General features: G+C 37.1%; 1 protein-coding gene across 1 annotated transcript in view; it reads right to left on the minus strand.

The window, feature by feature from the left end:
- The window catches only part of ptprdb (protein tyrosine phosphatase receptor type Db), a 65,996-nt gene that overhangs the window by 35,952 nt on the left and 16,446 nt on the right, over positions 1–13,598 (minus strand). Inside the window, exons 2-7 of the mRNA XM_066649298.1 lie at positions 11,252–11,395; positions 8,722–8,867; positions 8,022–8,163; positions 5,136–5,321; positions 1,633–1,743; positions 158–427 (exon numbers count right to left, since the gene is read on the minus strand). Of these exons, the coding sequence (XP_066505395.1) occupies positions 158–427; positions 1,633–1,743; positions 5,136–5,321; positions 8,022–8,163; positions 8,722–8,867; positions 11,252–11,339 (943 nt within the window). The 5' untranslated portion in view covers positions 11,340–11,395. The remainder of the gene's footprint in view (positions 1–157; positions 428–1,632; positions 1,744–5,135; positions 5,322–8,021; positions 8,164–8,721; positions 8,868–11,251; positions 11,396–13,598) is intronic.

Genomic DNA, 13,598 nt, shown 5'->3' on the forward strand with positions numbered 1-13,598 from the left:
TATTTATTACACATTTTATAATTCTGTTTTATATTTTTAAATGTTTTAAATTACTCTTAAAATAATAATAATAATCACATCAATATCAGACACCTTCCCAAAAAAAGAAAAAAGTGCCAGGTGGTATTCTCAAGATATGTCCAATTTGAACACTTGCCTTTTACAGTGATCTGTGCAACAGTTTCAATAACCCCAAGAGTAGACATGGCAACGCAGGTGTAGTTGGCTGACTGACGAACGTCTGTGAGCTCAAGAACATTTTTTCCTATGGGCATGTCATCCTCCGGGGTTAAATCTTCAGTTCCCAGCATCCACTTCACATAAGGCATGGGCACACCTACTGCCTGGCATGTGATATTCACGCCTCCACCTGGCATGATTTCATGATCCATAGGTGGAACAGAGAAGCGGGGAGGCACTCGCCTCACTGAGAAAACAAAAAAAAGATTCATTATTATCTCCACAACAGACATGCTCATTATTATACTAACATGGAATTACATCCAAGGTAAGTCACATCAGAAATGTAAACACATTCACACAAAGATACAACAGCTGATAAGAAGTAGGGCCAGGATTTGTAGGATTTGTGCTTGATTTAATATCAATAAGCATATTATTTATACATGAAATATGAAAACATTATATTATGCATTTATGGAAAATAAATAAATAAAAAAAAAATTGTACATTGACAAATGTCTTACACACACAGACACACACACCCTCAGACTTGCTGTTCTATGTGCAGTAGTAAATTTGGGCTATGACCCGATATGGGACTATATACTGTTATAAATGACTGGCATTAAATTGAAAAGAATAAAGTGCTAAGTGGAAGGAGCACTTACCATCTCTCAACTCTGATGAAAAGGAACAGAAGTGGAAGAAAGGGACATCAGAGATAAGATAACATCAAGAGGAAGAGAAAAAATAACTCAGATTAGAAAGCACAATCTACAGGTGAGAAGGGGGACACGATAGTAGGAACACTAAAAGGAAAAGTAAAGAAAGACTACTGTTGCTATTGTTCTGTATATCATAGAATCAGAGATTTCAACTATTCAATCTCTCATCAAAGTTCAAGAAATCTCATTTTAAACTAGATTTTTATATGCAAATGTGCTTGATTCCAACACTATTAATTCTAACAAAAGACCAAAATGTCTGCACTCCACCGGAGGGTCTATAATAGCCAACATCTTTTGTTTAGTCATGTTTTATTAATTGTATCATATTAATCTAAAGAAATAAGAACAGTAAAACTACTGCAGCTAGCTAAAAGCTACTGCTTCACTAGCAAAAGTCAAGTAGCAGACAAAGAGTACAAAAAACTACTCTACTTATTAAACTACCTGAATTGAACAGGTCAGATATTTAACTAAACATTTTCACTCTTAAATAGTTTAGGTGAAATCACAACGTTGCTAACAAACCAAGCTGAGTTGAAAATGAACAGACCTTTCATTGTAAAATCACTGGGACTGGTTTTGCATTTAATATAGTAAAATAACAGTAAAATGCCAACTCCCTAGTTGCTGTCTCTTAACATGTTGCACTTTTTTGAAAAATATTATGAAAAATCAAATATCACGTCAATGAAATCTCTGCACAGATTGTTCTTGAACACACCTCTGACATAGAGATTGGCAGGTGTTGAGTATCGCGTTCCATCGCTGTTTGTGGCAACACATTCATATTTCCCTTGGTCAGTTTCTTCACTTTGATCAATCTGTAGTGCACCTGAACGTGCGCACAAATACACACACACACACACACACACACACACACACACACACACACACACACACACACACACACACACACACACACACACACACACATACACACAGATACAAAAAAACATAGGAGAAACATTCTTTCAAAATACACTCAATGGTGTAATCAATAGCAATTCATCCTTGTCTATCAGGCATATGTGTTCTTGCCCTGTTCCTCACACCTCCTCTTGCTTCATACTGGCATGAATACAGGTAAGGGTGCTTTATCAGACTGACTGGCAGATCAATACAACATTAATGCTACAGAATGGGAAAATGTGTGTTCTGCAGTTCCATTAGAACTCTCTGAGGGATTTCATCTGAGGTGGACTTTCACAAATGACAACTCAGCAAGACAAATCCAACAAAAGCCTGGCCTTGCAAATTAAAAAAACAAGTGCCAAAGAAAAGAGCTGGCATTAAAAGAAGCATATTAAAAAGAAACCCTGTCAATTAGAGTCAGATATTTCCACAGATTTACTCAAAGAGGCCAGAACTTATGAAAATGCTAATAAAATGAAAATAATTGTCAGAAAAAGGCACAAACAGTGAGAGTGAGAAAAAACTTCCATGAAGATTCGCAGGCAACCAATATATATGCACACCTTCCTAAGTTAAAGATTCAAAAAAAGATACTTAATTAGACTGTCCAAGACGGAATTTGCTGAAAAATGAAATGTGATTTCATTAGAGAACATAAGAGATGGACAGATCCACGGAGGGATCAGGAGAGTGGCAAAAAAAACAGATAAAAAGAAGAAAACAGTCTTGTGATCTGAGATGTGAATTCATTTTTTAAAATATTAAACATTGTCATTTCATAATATCAAAACCAGACTAAGCTAAAAATTAAATTTCAATGCAGAATAAACTGTTTAAATTTAGATTTATTTTAATTGCTTTTTTGTTTTTGACTAACCTTGATATTCAGCTTCCAAAACATTCAAACAAACTTAATATATAAATAAAGAAGATAATTAATCAAATAAATGCCAAATTTAAATGTTTAAAAACAACATTTTCACACACAAAATCATTGTGTGAACATATCTTCAAGTATAAGAAGGAAGTAGATTTATCATGATGAGACAGCCATGGCTGGCATGATAAATATAATCCCTAGAAATGACAGGGTTAATCATTGGAAAATAAGTGTCATGAGCAGATGAGGAGGAGAGAACGAGGCAAAGAAAAGAGACAGAGGAGGAAAGAGAGAAGTTGTGTGTGCATGAATTGTGATGGGCAGGTTGAATGGCATGGTTAGCTTTAGACTCTTACCTCTGATTGGTGTACCCCCTGGATGGGTGAGAATGAAAGCAGATGAGAGATTAAAGAAAAGAGTTAGTGTAGCGAGAGAGAGTGAGAGAGAGAGAGAGAGAGAGAGAGAGAGAGAGAGAGAAAGAGGAAGACAGAGAGATATTGATAAATACAGAAGGCAAAGAGAGAGAAAGAAAGAGAAAAGGCATGTAATTCTTCATGTCTTAAGTGCTAAATGGTTCTGAGTTAAAACAAAAAGCCATATTAGGCTGCTCACCAGTATGACGAAATTAAAAATAATAAAGGAACCAAAAGAGCACCCCCTTAGGAATTCCAGCTTTATTAACACTCAAGACAGGTAGATTCACATTCATTGAGAGGAAGGGGAAACAAGGAAGCCACAGGTTTTGGGAGAGAATCCACTGGAAATTTCAGCGTTAGAAGAGCAGTAAAATATTGGCCAGGCTACATATAGAGAGCAAGGGAGAGAAAGTATAAAAATAATAGGAGAGAGAGCAAGAGAGAGAGCAGAGATGTAGGTACTCCGATGTCAAGGGGCACTGAGTGACTGAGATAGTGAGAGAGTGATATACTGAGTGAGGAAGTGAGGGGGAGTGAGTGAGATTGAGTGAAAGTGACACGGGTTAATTTCCACATGTTAACAGGGTGAAGATGACTGCGTCTACATGACTGGAGTATGTATTAAAAAGCTTGTGTGTGAGCACAGGGGAGGTGTATTTTGGTGGTATTTTGTCATATTGTTGTGTACCTTAAAAGCTACCGTTTTGTTAGGTAAAATAGAGTGTTCCATGCATTTCACTAAGCAATGCACTAAGCACACTAAGGCTGTACATGTGGCATAGGACTGTCAAAATAAATTTCATAATCAAAATTTAATCTAAAGTAAAAGTGTTAAATTAGAAAATGTACATTACAATATTTAAAGCTATTTTAAGCTGCAGCTCCTAATACAGGGGTATCAAACATATGGTCCATGGACTGGAATAGGTCTTTTCCAGCTGCCTCATCAATTTAGATTCCATTTATGTAAACATTTGTGTGTTTGATGCTGTTTGACCAACAGTAATCACTTCTTAGCAACAAATTACACTTATTTAACTAGTGAAGACAATAATGAGATACAACTCCTCAGAACACAAGTGAAGCAACACAACAGACTAAAAAATGTCACAGAAAATTGAATAATTCAACAAAAACAGATTTTTTTTCTTGCTCTGGTTAACTTGACACTGGCTTATTACTGACTTTGACACCCCTGTCCTAACAGGCTCCTGGCTTGTCAGCAGCCAAGCAACTAAAAAAATGTGGCGCCATTGCTGATGATTAATTAATTACGGTTGTAAATGGAATTTTAAAAAGATTTTGGGATACTTGCAAACAATTGCCAGAATAACATGAACAACACTAACGGGCAGAAATATGTCTAGGGTAGATTGGTGCCTTGACAGACTTTTATTAATGAGCCAATTTTTCAACCATGAAAGCTCTTTGTCACAACATTTATAAGTTACTGAGCTAACGTGCTAGTTTAGCTTCACTGCTATAATCAGAGGAGCCCTACTCTTTAGCTTACAATGACCAAATATAAATGTTGTGGACATTTTTATAGGTAGGCGTATTTAAGAATAGGTCTATATAGCTGTTCTGACAACGTTTTAGGTATGCTTGAGTTTTATATATAAAACACTGACTTATATTTACTACGGTAATATACTGTTATTTCAAACAGCGCACTGAGCATTTGGATACATTCAAACATGGGGATATTTCTAATTTAATTTGAAATAACATTTAACAGTCCTATGTGTGATATAAGTGTGTGTGGCAGTGCTTGTGCTGTGCTGTTCATGTAAGTGTGCATGTGTGTTGTGCCTCAGTTTAAAAGACTTACCAAAAGACTCTGTAGATTAAAACACAGAAAAAGAGACAGCACATGGATCACTTATCATTCTTTCAAGTGAATGAGTCTGTGTTTGTTTGTGTGTTTGTCGACATTGTAAGATTTATATACAAGATTAAAATAAGAATATTTGTTCAGTCTTTTCTGAGCACATATCTTAATACACAGTGACATACCTGAGCGCAGTTGTTTGATACGCCCCTGTGTGTGTGTGTCGATTGGTAGGAAGTCTTTAAACCATGTGATCTCGGGGTCTGGAATGCCACTAGCTGCACACAGCATGGTAGCAGTGCGAGAGCGCTCCACCACCTTCAGCTGAGGACCCATGTCAATGGATGGGAACCCAGGGGGAAGCTGATCTTCTGTAAAGCAAACAACACACACACACAGAACATGTAATTCACATTTTTTTTCTTTGTTCTACATTTATCATTGTTTGAGAGCACAGTCACTCTGAGCATGAGAATTTACTTCAGTGGAAAAAGACACTTCTGGTACCCATCTATTTTGCTTTGCCCTTATATTAATATTTCCCAACCTCTGTTACACAGGCACACTGAAGGGACTACCCCCTATATAGTGCTATGACACTGTAAGTCAAAAACACAAATATCATGACATGTTGCACTAAGTAGGGAGAAGGGAGCCATTTGTGATACATCACTGTTTCCATGCTCAGTAAGAGTTAAGCTGATTAGTTAAATTGGGTAAAACTTGAACCTTGGGCACTGTCTTGTTTTCTGAAGGCCAACATTTTTTTAGTTCTTCAGAAAACAAGACATCAGAAAATCAGGAACTTCTACTCTGTCAAAATATATTGCTTGTCATTCACTGGCCTGTTCATCCTTGGTATTAAAAATAATCTGATCATAAGTGGACAGTAAAATATAAAATTATGGCATTTCTATATATCTTAAACATTTTTCCAGTGGGTGGTGCAGCAGGTAGTGTTGCAGTCACACATCTCCAGGGACCTGGAGGTTGTTGGTTTGAGTCCCGCTCCAAGTGACTGTCTGTGAGGAGTTTGGTGTGTTCTCCCTGTGTCCATGTGGGTTTCCTCCGGGTGCTCCGGTTTCCTCCCACAGTCCAAAAACACATGTAGGTAGGTGGATTGGCGACTCAAAAGTTTCCATAGGTGTGAATGTGTCAGTGTGTGTGTGTGTGTGTGTCGCCCTGTGAACGACTGGCACTCCCTCCAGGGTGTATCCCCGCCTTGTGCCCAGTGATTCCAGGTAGGCTCCAGACCCACCGCGACCTTGAATTGGATAAGCGGTTTCAGACAATGAATGAATGAATGAACTAATGAATTTTTCAAATGACAAAAATATTATAAAAATTTCATGACTAGTGGAAGAGTACCATGCATTTGTGTTTATAAATGCAACAAAGAACTAGAGAAAGATTTATATACTATTGCCCCTTTTACACATGCACTCTGGAGAAACTCTAGAGTATCAGAATGGTCGTTCATACATGCAGCTCACAGAGGGAGATTTTCGGCCTCAGGCACGCTCTCGCAGCGGGAGCTGAAACATGCAATTTAGGTGTGGTGCACAGCGCTTTTACAGTGCATACAGAAGAAACTCTTGAACATTTCCCACACCGTTCTCACATGCACTTATTCAGACTTTACCCTGAACATTTACTAGGCCTCAAGGAGAATAAAGTCTGGGTAAGGTCCGGGACAGTGGTCGCGTTCACACATACCTCTGGGTAAACACCGGAACGTCTTGAATTATTGTGCATGTGTTAAAGTTGCATGAATATTTGAGACAGCCATCAGATTTATATAAAATAATGAATATATCTGATGATTGCAGGGCTAAATAGAAATTGTGGCTCTCCTATTCCCATCTCAGCATCACATCTAAATAAAGAAAAAGGTCAGCTCTTTTACTGAAATGGCTAAACACTGAGTCCATAGCCCAGCAGCCCTTAGTGGCATGGTAATAAACAAGGCATTATTTAAAAATTTCAATATAGCAATGCAGCACTTTCATCAAATGCAGCAAACAGCATAATGAAAACAAGTAAGGATAATATATTTCCAAGGTGACCAATGAAAGTATTAATGATGGCACCATATTAATGACAACCACCATATGGTGATATGTTTTTATGCCTAGCTGACATGAAAAAGATTAAACTGAGAATGTTCCCCAGTGTATTTCTGCCTCACTACTCTGGCTGATTCGGCCTGTCCATGACATCTTCATCACACGGAGCTTCAGTCATGTTAAGGACTCAGATCAGTAGTTAGCTCAAACAAGTTGATCATTTCTGACAGGTGCAGCCTTGTGATATGGGGACACAAACACAAACTATCATACATTATAAAAGACTCTCCAAAAGCACATTAGCACTATGATTATATATAGCAGTAGATCTTCTGCTTTCAGCTAATGCTATTTCTTATGCTATCAGCTTATATGGTTGGTAATATTGCGTTTCATCTTCTGTTCTATTTGCAGACAATGATACATGTTTTAAAAAATGTAAATTTTACAATTTGGTTCAAAGTTTCATCAGTAATCCATGATTTGATGACAATGCCAATAGCTATTTCTCCTTGCAGCATGTATATATCAATAGCTTCATGGTTTTTCAGTGTTTAAGCAATAATACACAATAAGAAGTGCGGTAACATGAGATATTGGCACTGGTGTGTTGCAGTTTTAGGCACGAGGCTGCAAGCCTGATCCTGAAGATTAAAAAACCAGTGCCAATATCTCGTTATGCCACAAACCTCAAGTGTATTGTGATTAAACCTCAGTTTGAAGTTTGATATAATTTTTTGTCTAAATCTTTCTTTGTTTAGCAACCTTCCATTAGGTAAAATAGTTCCATTCCTTCACACAGTCCTTTTTTGCCTTTTTTCCATGAAAATCCATTAATTCAAATCAGATAGTAGATAATGCAATACAAGTGTGGCTCCATTCATAATAAAAACACAGCTGATGGGTCAGTGAACATTTGGTCCACAAATGGTTAAGTTCTCGTTCTCTACCACGGGTCCTGTTTTGTGAAATGTATCCTTAAATTAAGCAATGTGTGCTGCTCACCACGCAAGACAGTGAGGCGGGTAGAGGCACTGATCTCTCCAGCCTCATTAGACGCCACACATTCATAGACTGCCTCATCCCGAGGAGTTCGCAAGGGCTGTACCCGTAACACTGAGCCAGAGCCATCCTCAAAGTCAATGACCTACGTAGAGAGAGAGGAGAGGGAGAGAGCAAAAGACAGTGAGAGAGAATGTTAGGCATTAAAAGACACAATGTTTGTTAAAGAGAAAAGTGACAGAAATATATATATATATATAGAGAAATATATTTATATAGAGAGAGAAAGTAAGAAAGAACAAAAGTAATTGTGGTATAGATGTCAGCAGGTGTTTTACTGCAAATATAGAATAGTCAATATGTGTTCTACAAGAGAGTGCATGTTCAGGCCTAATGTGCAAGCCACTAATTTGTGCATATGCCTGTGTATGTTAGGAAAGCACCATAAAGAGTTTTTGCTATGACGGCAATCATATTCTTATACATTTGCTATAATCATTAACAATAATTATTCTGAATTAATAAAGTGTGGTCTGCATTATTTGCTCAAATGTTATTTAATAAAACGTGTGGCTGACCAAAACACTCACTGTATATGTTGGAACATAATGACTGGACAGAGCATTTGTGCAAACTTATGTGAAATCAGAATTGCAAACCCCAAGATGGCAAAACACTAAGCACCTCTAGTTTGTGTAGTTACCTCAAATCTCTGGTTTGTCACTTTTTTGCCTTTCCTGCTCCAGGAGATTCTGGGCTGTGGGTCTCCTGTTGCCTGGCACACAAAGGAAGCCACACCCCCCTGCACACCTGTTTGATCAGTGGGTGTTCGAGTGAAAACTGGGGGAGCTGAGAGAGAGATTGAGAGAGAGGAGAATTAATCAATCTTGAATGTATTCTAAAATATACATCTGGACTTGGACCACTCAGCCTCCATCCTCCTCCACCTGCTCACATCCACACACCTGCAGTTATTCCTAGACTACTTTCTCAGTTCAACATACAACCCTCTTGTCTGTCCGTTTGCAAATTCAGTTTAAACTGCATTCTGCACCATGTCCTGTTCTCTTTTCTTTCATTATTTTGTTTCTATTTGTCTGCTGTTGCTGATGTTTGCTTTATTTTTAATAATCTAAGCTGTGCTTGCATCCTGCTACCTTGTTTTTATCCATACAATATCTTTAGTTTGCTTTATAATATGAATGTAAACATACTCATTTGTATGTAAAACACACTTTCACATTTTTAAATTTTCATTTACTTCATTAACATTTATTTATTCTTCAAATTAATCAGGCAGATTCCCACTTGGCAGCCATACTGGATAAGACAGAGAAAACCTGAAAAGTTCATGAAATTCCTAATAATTACTTATTACTTAATAAGTAAAATAAAATCATGTTTCCTAATCATCAGAAATAAATGTGACTACTAAGACTTAACATCTAAGAAACATTAAAGGGGACATATTACACCCCTTTTTGCCTTGCGCCCAATGATTCCAGGTAGGCTCTGGACCCACCGCGACCCTGAATTGGATAAGCGGTTACAGATAATGAATGAATGAATGAATGAATATTACACCCCTTTTTCAAAAGTTAAGGAAGTTTCCAGGAGTATTCATAATGATACTTCTACAAGGTTCAAATCTAGATCAAACTTTAAATTGTTGCCATTTTCACTTGGTTCTCCACTGTTCTTGTTTCCTCCATATTTAATCAGTACACTTACTTCTTTTCACTTGTTTTAGTTTCTTCTATACTTACTTGTCTTTACCCTCTTATATAAATACATGTCCAGGGAGGTGATTGGAGATACGCCAACTGGCAGACAATTCTAAACTCTCTGAACTCGACATAAGAAGCAGCACAATATCAGAAAGGCTAATTTTATCCTATATTTACTGACTTCAGCAGCCCACAAAAAACTGAATGGGTGGTTTTGTTTTAAAGTTTCCAGATAAACAAATGCACTAAAAAAGTGATTTTTTTTTCATAATAACATTTCCCCTTTGATGTTTCAAATAACTCCACATGCAGAGAAACCAAGATGACCACATTATCCAGTAAGTGGTTCTCAAGCGGATTCCCTCATCTCCACAGTGCATTAATCCAGTCAGTGGATCACGCCATGACGCTGTGGACACTCACACTAATCTGCTTTCTGTTCCAGTGACCAAGAACAAAAGTCAATGGTGTGTAGAAGCAATGAATTTTAACCTCAGCTCCTAGGGCATTATTTTGCAAGCATGGGTGCATGTGTGATCACCCCAGATGACTTAAGAAGAAATTACGATATCTTCTTTACATATTTTAATTTTGCCTATCTAACTTAATCCTGGAAAAAGCCCATACAGACATGAAAATACAAAATTGTGTGTGAGCAATATGAACAGAATGATTAAAGATAAAGAGTAGAAATCAGATGTATCTGACGAGAAAAATCAAATCCTCTGCTGAGCCTGTATATTCGCCCCACAACCACAGCTAAATTACACAAGCCACAACTCAAACACATCTTAGCTGTCTGCTTGCTAATTTCTTTCTCGGGTTCATCTAAATTGTCTGGAAGGGATCTAGAGTTCAAAAAGAATTATAAGATAACTGGAGAAAACAGGACTCCCAAAAGGGTTATAGATTTGACAGACTAGTAAAATCAATCTTTATTCTTATTTTAGATTTGATAAAACACAGGTATATTTCTTAATAAAGCAGCTAAGTATAAAAAATGTTTAGACAGTAAGTTACAAAATATGAAAAGATGGTCCTTGACTTTAGCACAGTATTGTAATAATTTTTTTTTTCACTGACAGTGCTAGCAACAGGCTAAAGAAAAGCCCCTGTCCTGAAATTGTGCCGTAGGGAGTGTAATAATAACATGCACCCGAGATTGCTTTGGTTCTGGTAGATACAATCGCAGCAGATGCTCAGTTGTAATCTTTTAAAGCTTTTTTCAGCCATTCACTGCACAACAGAGGAAGAACATACTGTGCTAAACAAAAAAGAGATTATTGTCATAAACTAGATTTAGTGTTCAACTGTTCGTTATCTTGAGTGTGCAATGTTTTCTGGGTGTTATACAAGAATCAAGCTTAGACTCTGTTAGTAATATCTGAACAGCCTACAATTATCTCTATGATACTTAAAATGTGTGTATGAGTATAGGTGTGGGTGTCTATGTGCATGAGTGAGAGAGAGAGAGAGAGAAGGAGAGAGAGAGAGAGAGACACTCACTCAGAGCGTGTGAGAGATGCAGCACACACGGTAGAATCAGCAGAACTAGCAGGATGGCAGCTTTGTAGATCATGTGACTTCTGGCCATCCTCTCATTGGCTTGTATGTGATTGCAAATCACCAAGCTCCAGGGGTGCTCATAACCTAATAAAGATAAAAAACATGTTCATATATTAAGCCATCTATAGAGCACATGATAATGGTCCTGCATTTTAATACCCTTCACTAAATATGCTGTCTTTCCATCTCTGAAATGTGCACATCAACCAAATTTTAAGCTTAAATTTGAAGCTACATACCTAACGATTTCTTTGAAACACATCATAGCCAACAACCACAATGTGTTAGAACAGCATGAATAAAATAAGCCACGTTTGCATATTAAAGCAAGGAGCACACTGGATTGTTATTGAACAGATGGTGTAATCCTTGTTATAAGCATGAATAATTAGCAAAATAAAGCTTCTCTTAGCATTAGACCCCAGGCACTGTTGTGTATTACATTACATCATTGTGTTATATTTTTCATTATTTATTAATGAAAATAAGCATGTGTTATATGCTCATACCCTCAGACAGGTCGATCCCCAACACAGTATACTCAAAAAACTGTGTGGGTATGTGTGTGTATATGCATCGTGTGGTGCAGGAAATTGGTCTCACTAGTGGGGGTGAATGCACATGCTGAGCATGAGCGTCAGCAAACATTTAAATTGAGTGTTAAAAGTCAGTGGTCTGAGGACTGTGTTGAACATTTTTACCCAAATAAGCCAACAACATTTTAACAATAAATTAAAACTAAAAGGGTGCAGATTTCATTCCAGAGATGCCCGTGCTAATTAGGGACATCATTATCAGAAACTGAGTAATCTACTTGTATATAAAATAAAGCCTGCACATGAATACTGACTTAAGAAAATAGACCAGGCATAGCTTTTCAGAGACATGAATGAATATATATATACATTTTTCTATAATGTTTCTATTAAAAAATTCCTCAGTATGTCAATATTACGAGATAAGAATCTTGTTATTTTGAGATATTATGATGTAAAAACGGCGTATCTCGTAATTATGTGATAAGTATCTTGAAAATTAAAGATAATATCTCGTAATTATGAGAATCTTGTTTTTATGAGATATGTCTGTCGGTAATACCAATACTGTTCTGACACAAGCCACTGAGCTGTATTTTCACTGGGTCACAACGCAGTGACCAGTGATGAACCATTGGTCCAATTGTGTCTAGTTCTACATCTGTTAATATTTCATGTGTTTGGGCTTATTTTCCTGTAAAGTGGCCTAATTGCCATGCCTCTTTCACATAATGATAATTAAACAGCGGCTCATTTGAGTGCAGTGAGCACCAGCTCTATGGCTGTGTTGGTTTCTCCTCTGCGCTCAAAAAAACTCTGAATATTTACAGTAGAATGCTGTTACTGACACATCATTTAGGCTCTTGTACAAAGCAAATGAGTTTGACTTTGACCATGAGCTGGCGTTCAGCAGCAGATTTATGGAATCATCATTGACAATCGAAGAGGAAGCATTTTCTTATCATGCCACAGACTCTGGAATAAACTTCCAAAATATCTAGAGCACTAAATGATTTAAACTTTTTAAAATTAGATTTAGCTTTTGCTAAAGTGGTGAAACCAACCCAACACATGGAGCTGGTGCTCACAGCACTCAAATGAGTGACTGTTTAGTTATCAGTGTGTGAAAGAGGTGCATCAATTAGGCCACAGGAACATAAGCCCAAACATAAAACATTAATGGACATCGAACTAGACACAAGTGGACTAACGGATCATCGCTGGTCACTGCGGCGTGACCCAGTGAAAACACGGCTTAGTGGCTCTTTTGTCGGAACAATATTGGTATTACCGACAGAATGGAGACAGACATATCTCATAAAAACGAGATACGTATCTCATAATTATTAGACTGAATTGATTTTTTATTAATTAGAAAATTATTATTTAAATGGATTTTATAATTACACAATTATAAAATGACAATGGACCAGCCTTTAATTTCTTCGGACTGAGATACTGACTGGAATATTTTGATGGCATTTCCAAGGAAAATTAGTTTTTGTGGTACTCTGATCAATATGAGAAACGTTATGCCAAATATTGACCAAAATAATCATGATCTTGTCCTTTCTGTATTGTTGCAGCCCAAACTTGTTGGGCTCTTCGGTTTTACCCACTATACTAGACCAATCTATCTTTTACTTTTCATCTAGTTAGCTTTTTTGCCAGATGACTATATGAACAAACATGCAAATAATCAAGTGTGTGAGAATGAATACTTGAATACTCATTCTAAAACAGGAATCAGT

Source organism: Hoplias malabaricus, chromosome 2, assembly GCF_029633855.1.
Source record: "Hoplias malabaricus isolate fHopMal1 chromosome 2, fHopMal1.hap1, whole genome shotgun sequence".
NCBI lineage: Eukaryota > Metazoa > Chordata > Actinopteri > Characiformes > Erythrinidae > Hoplias > Hoplias malabaricus.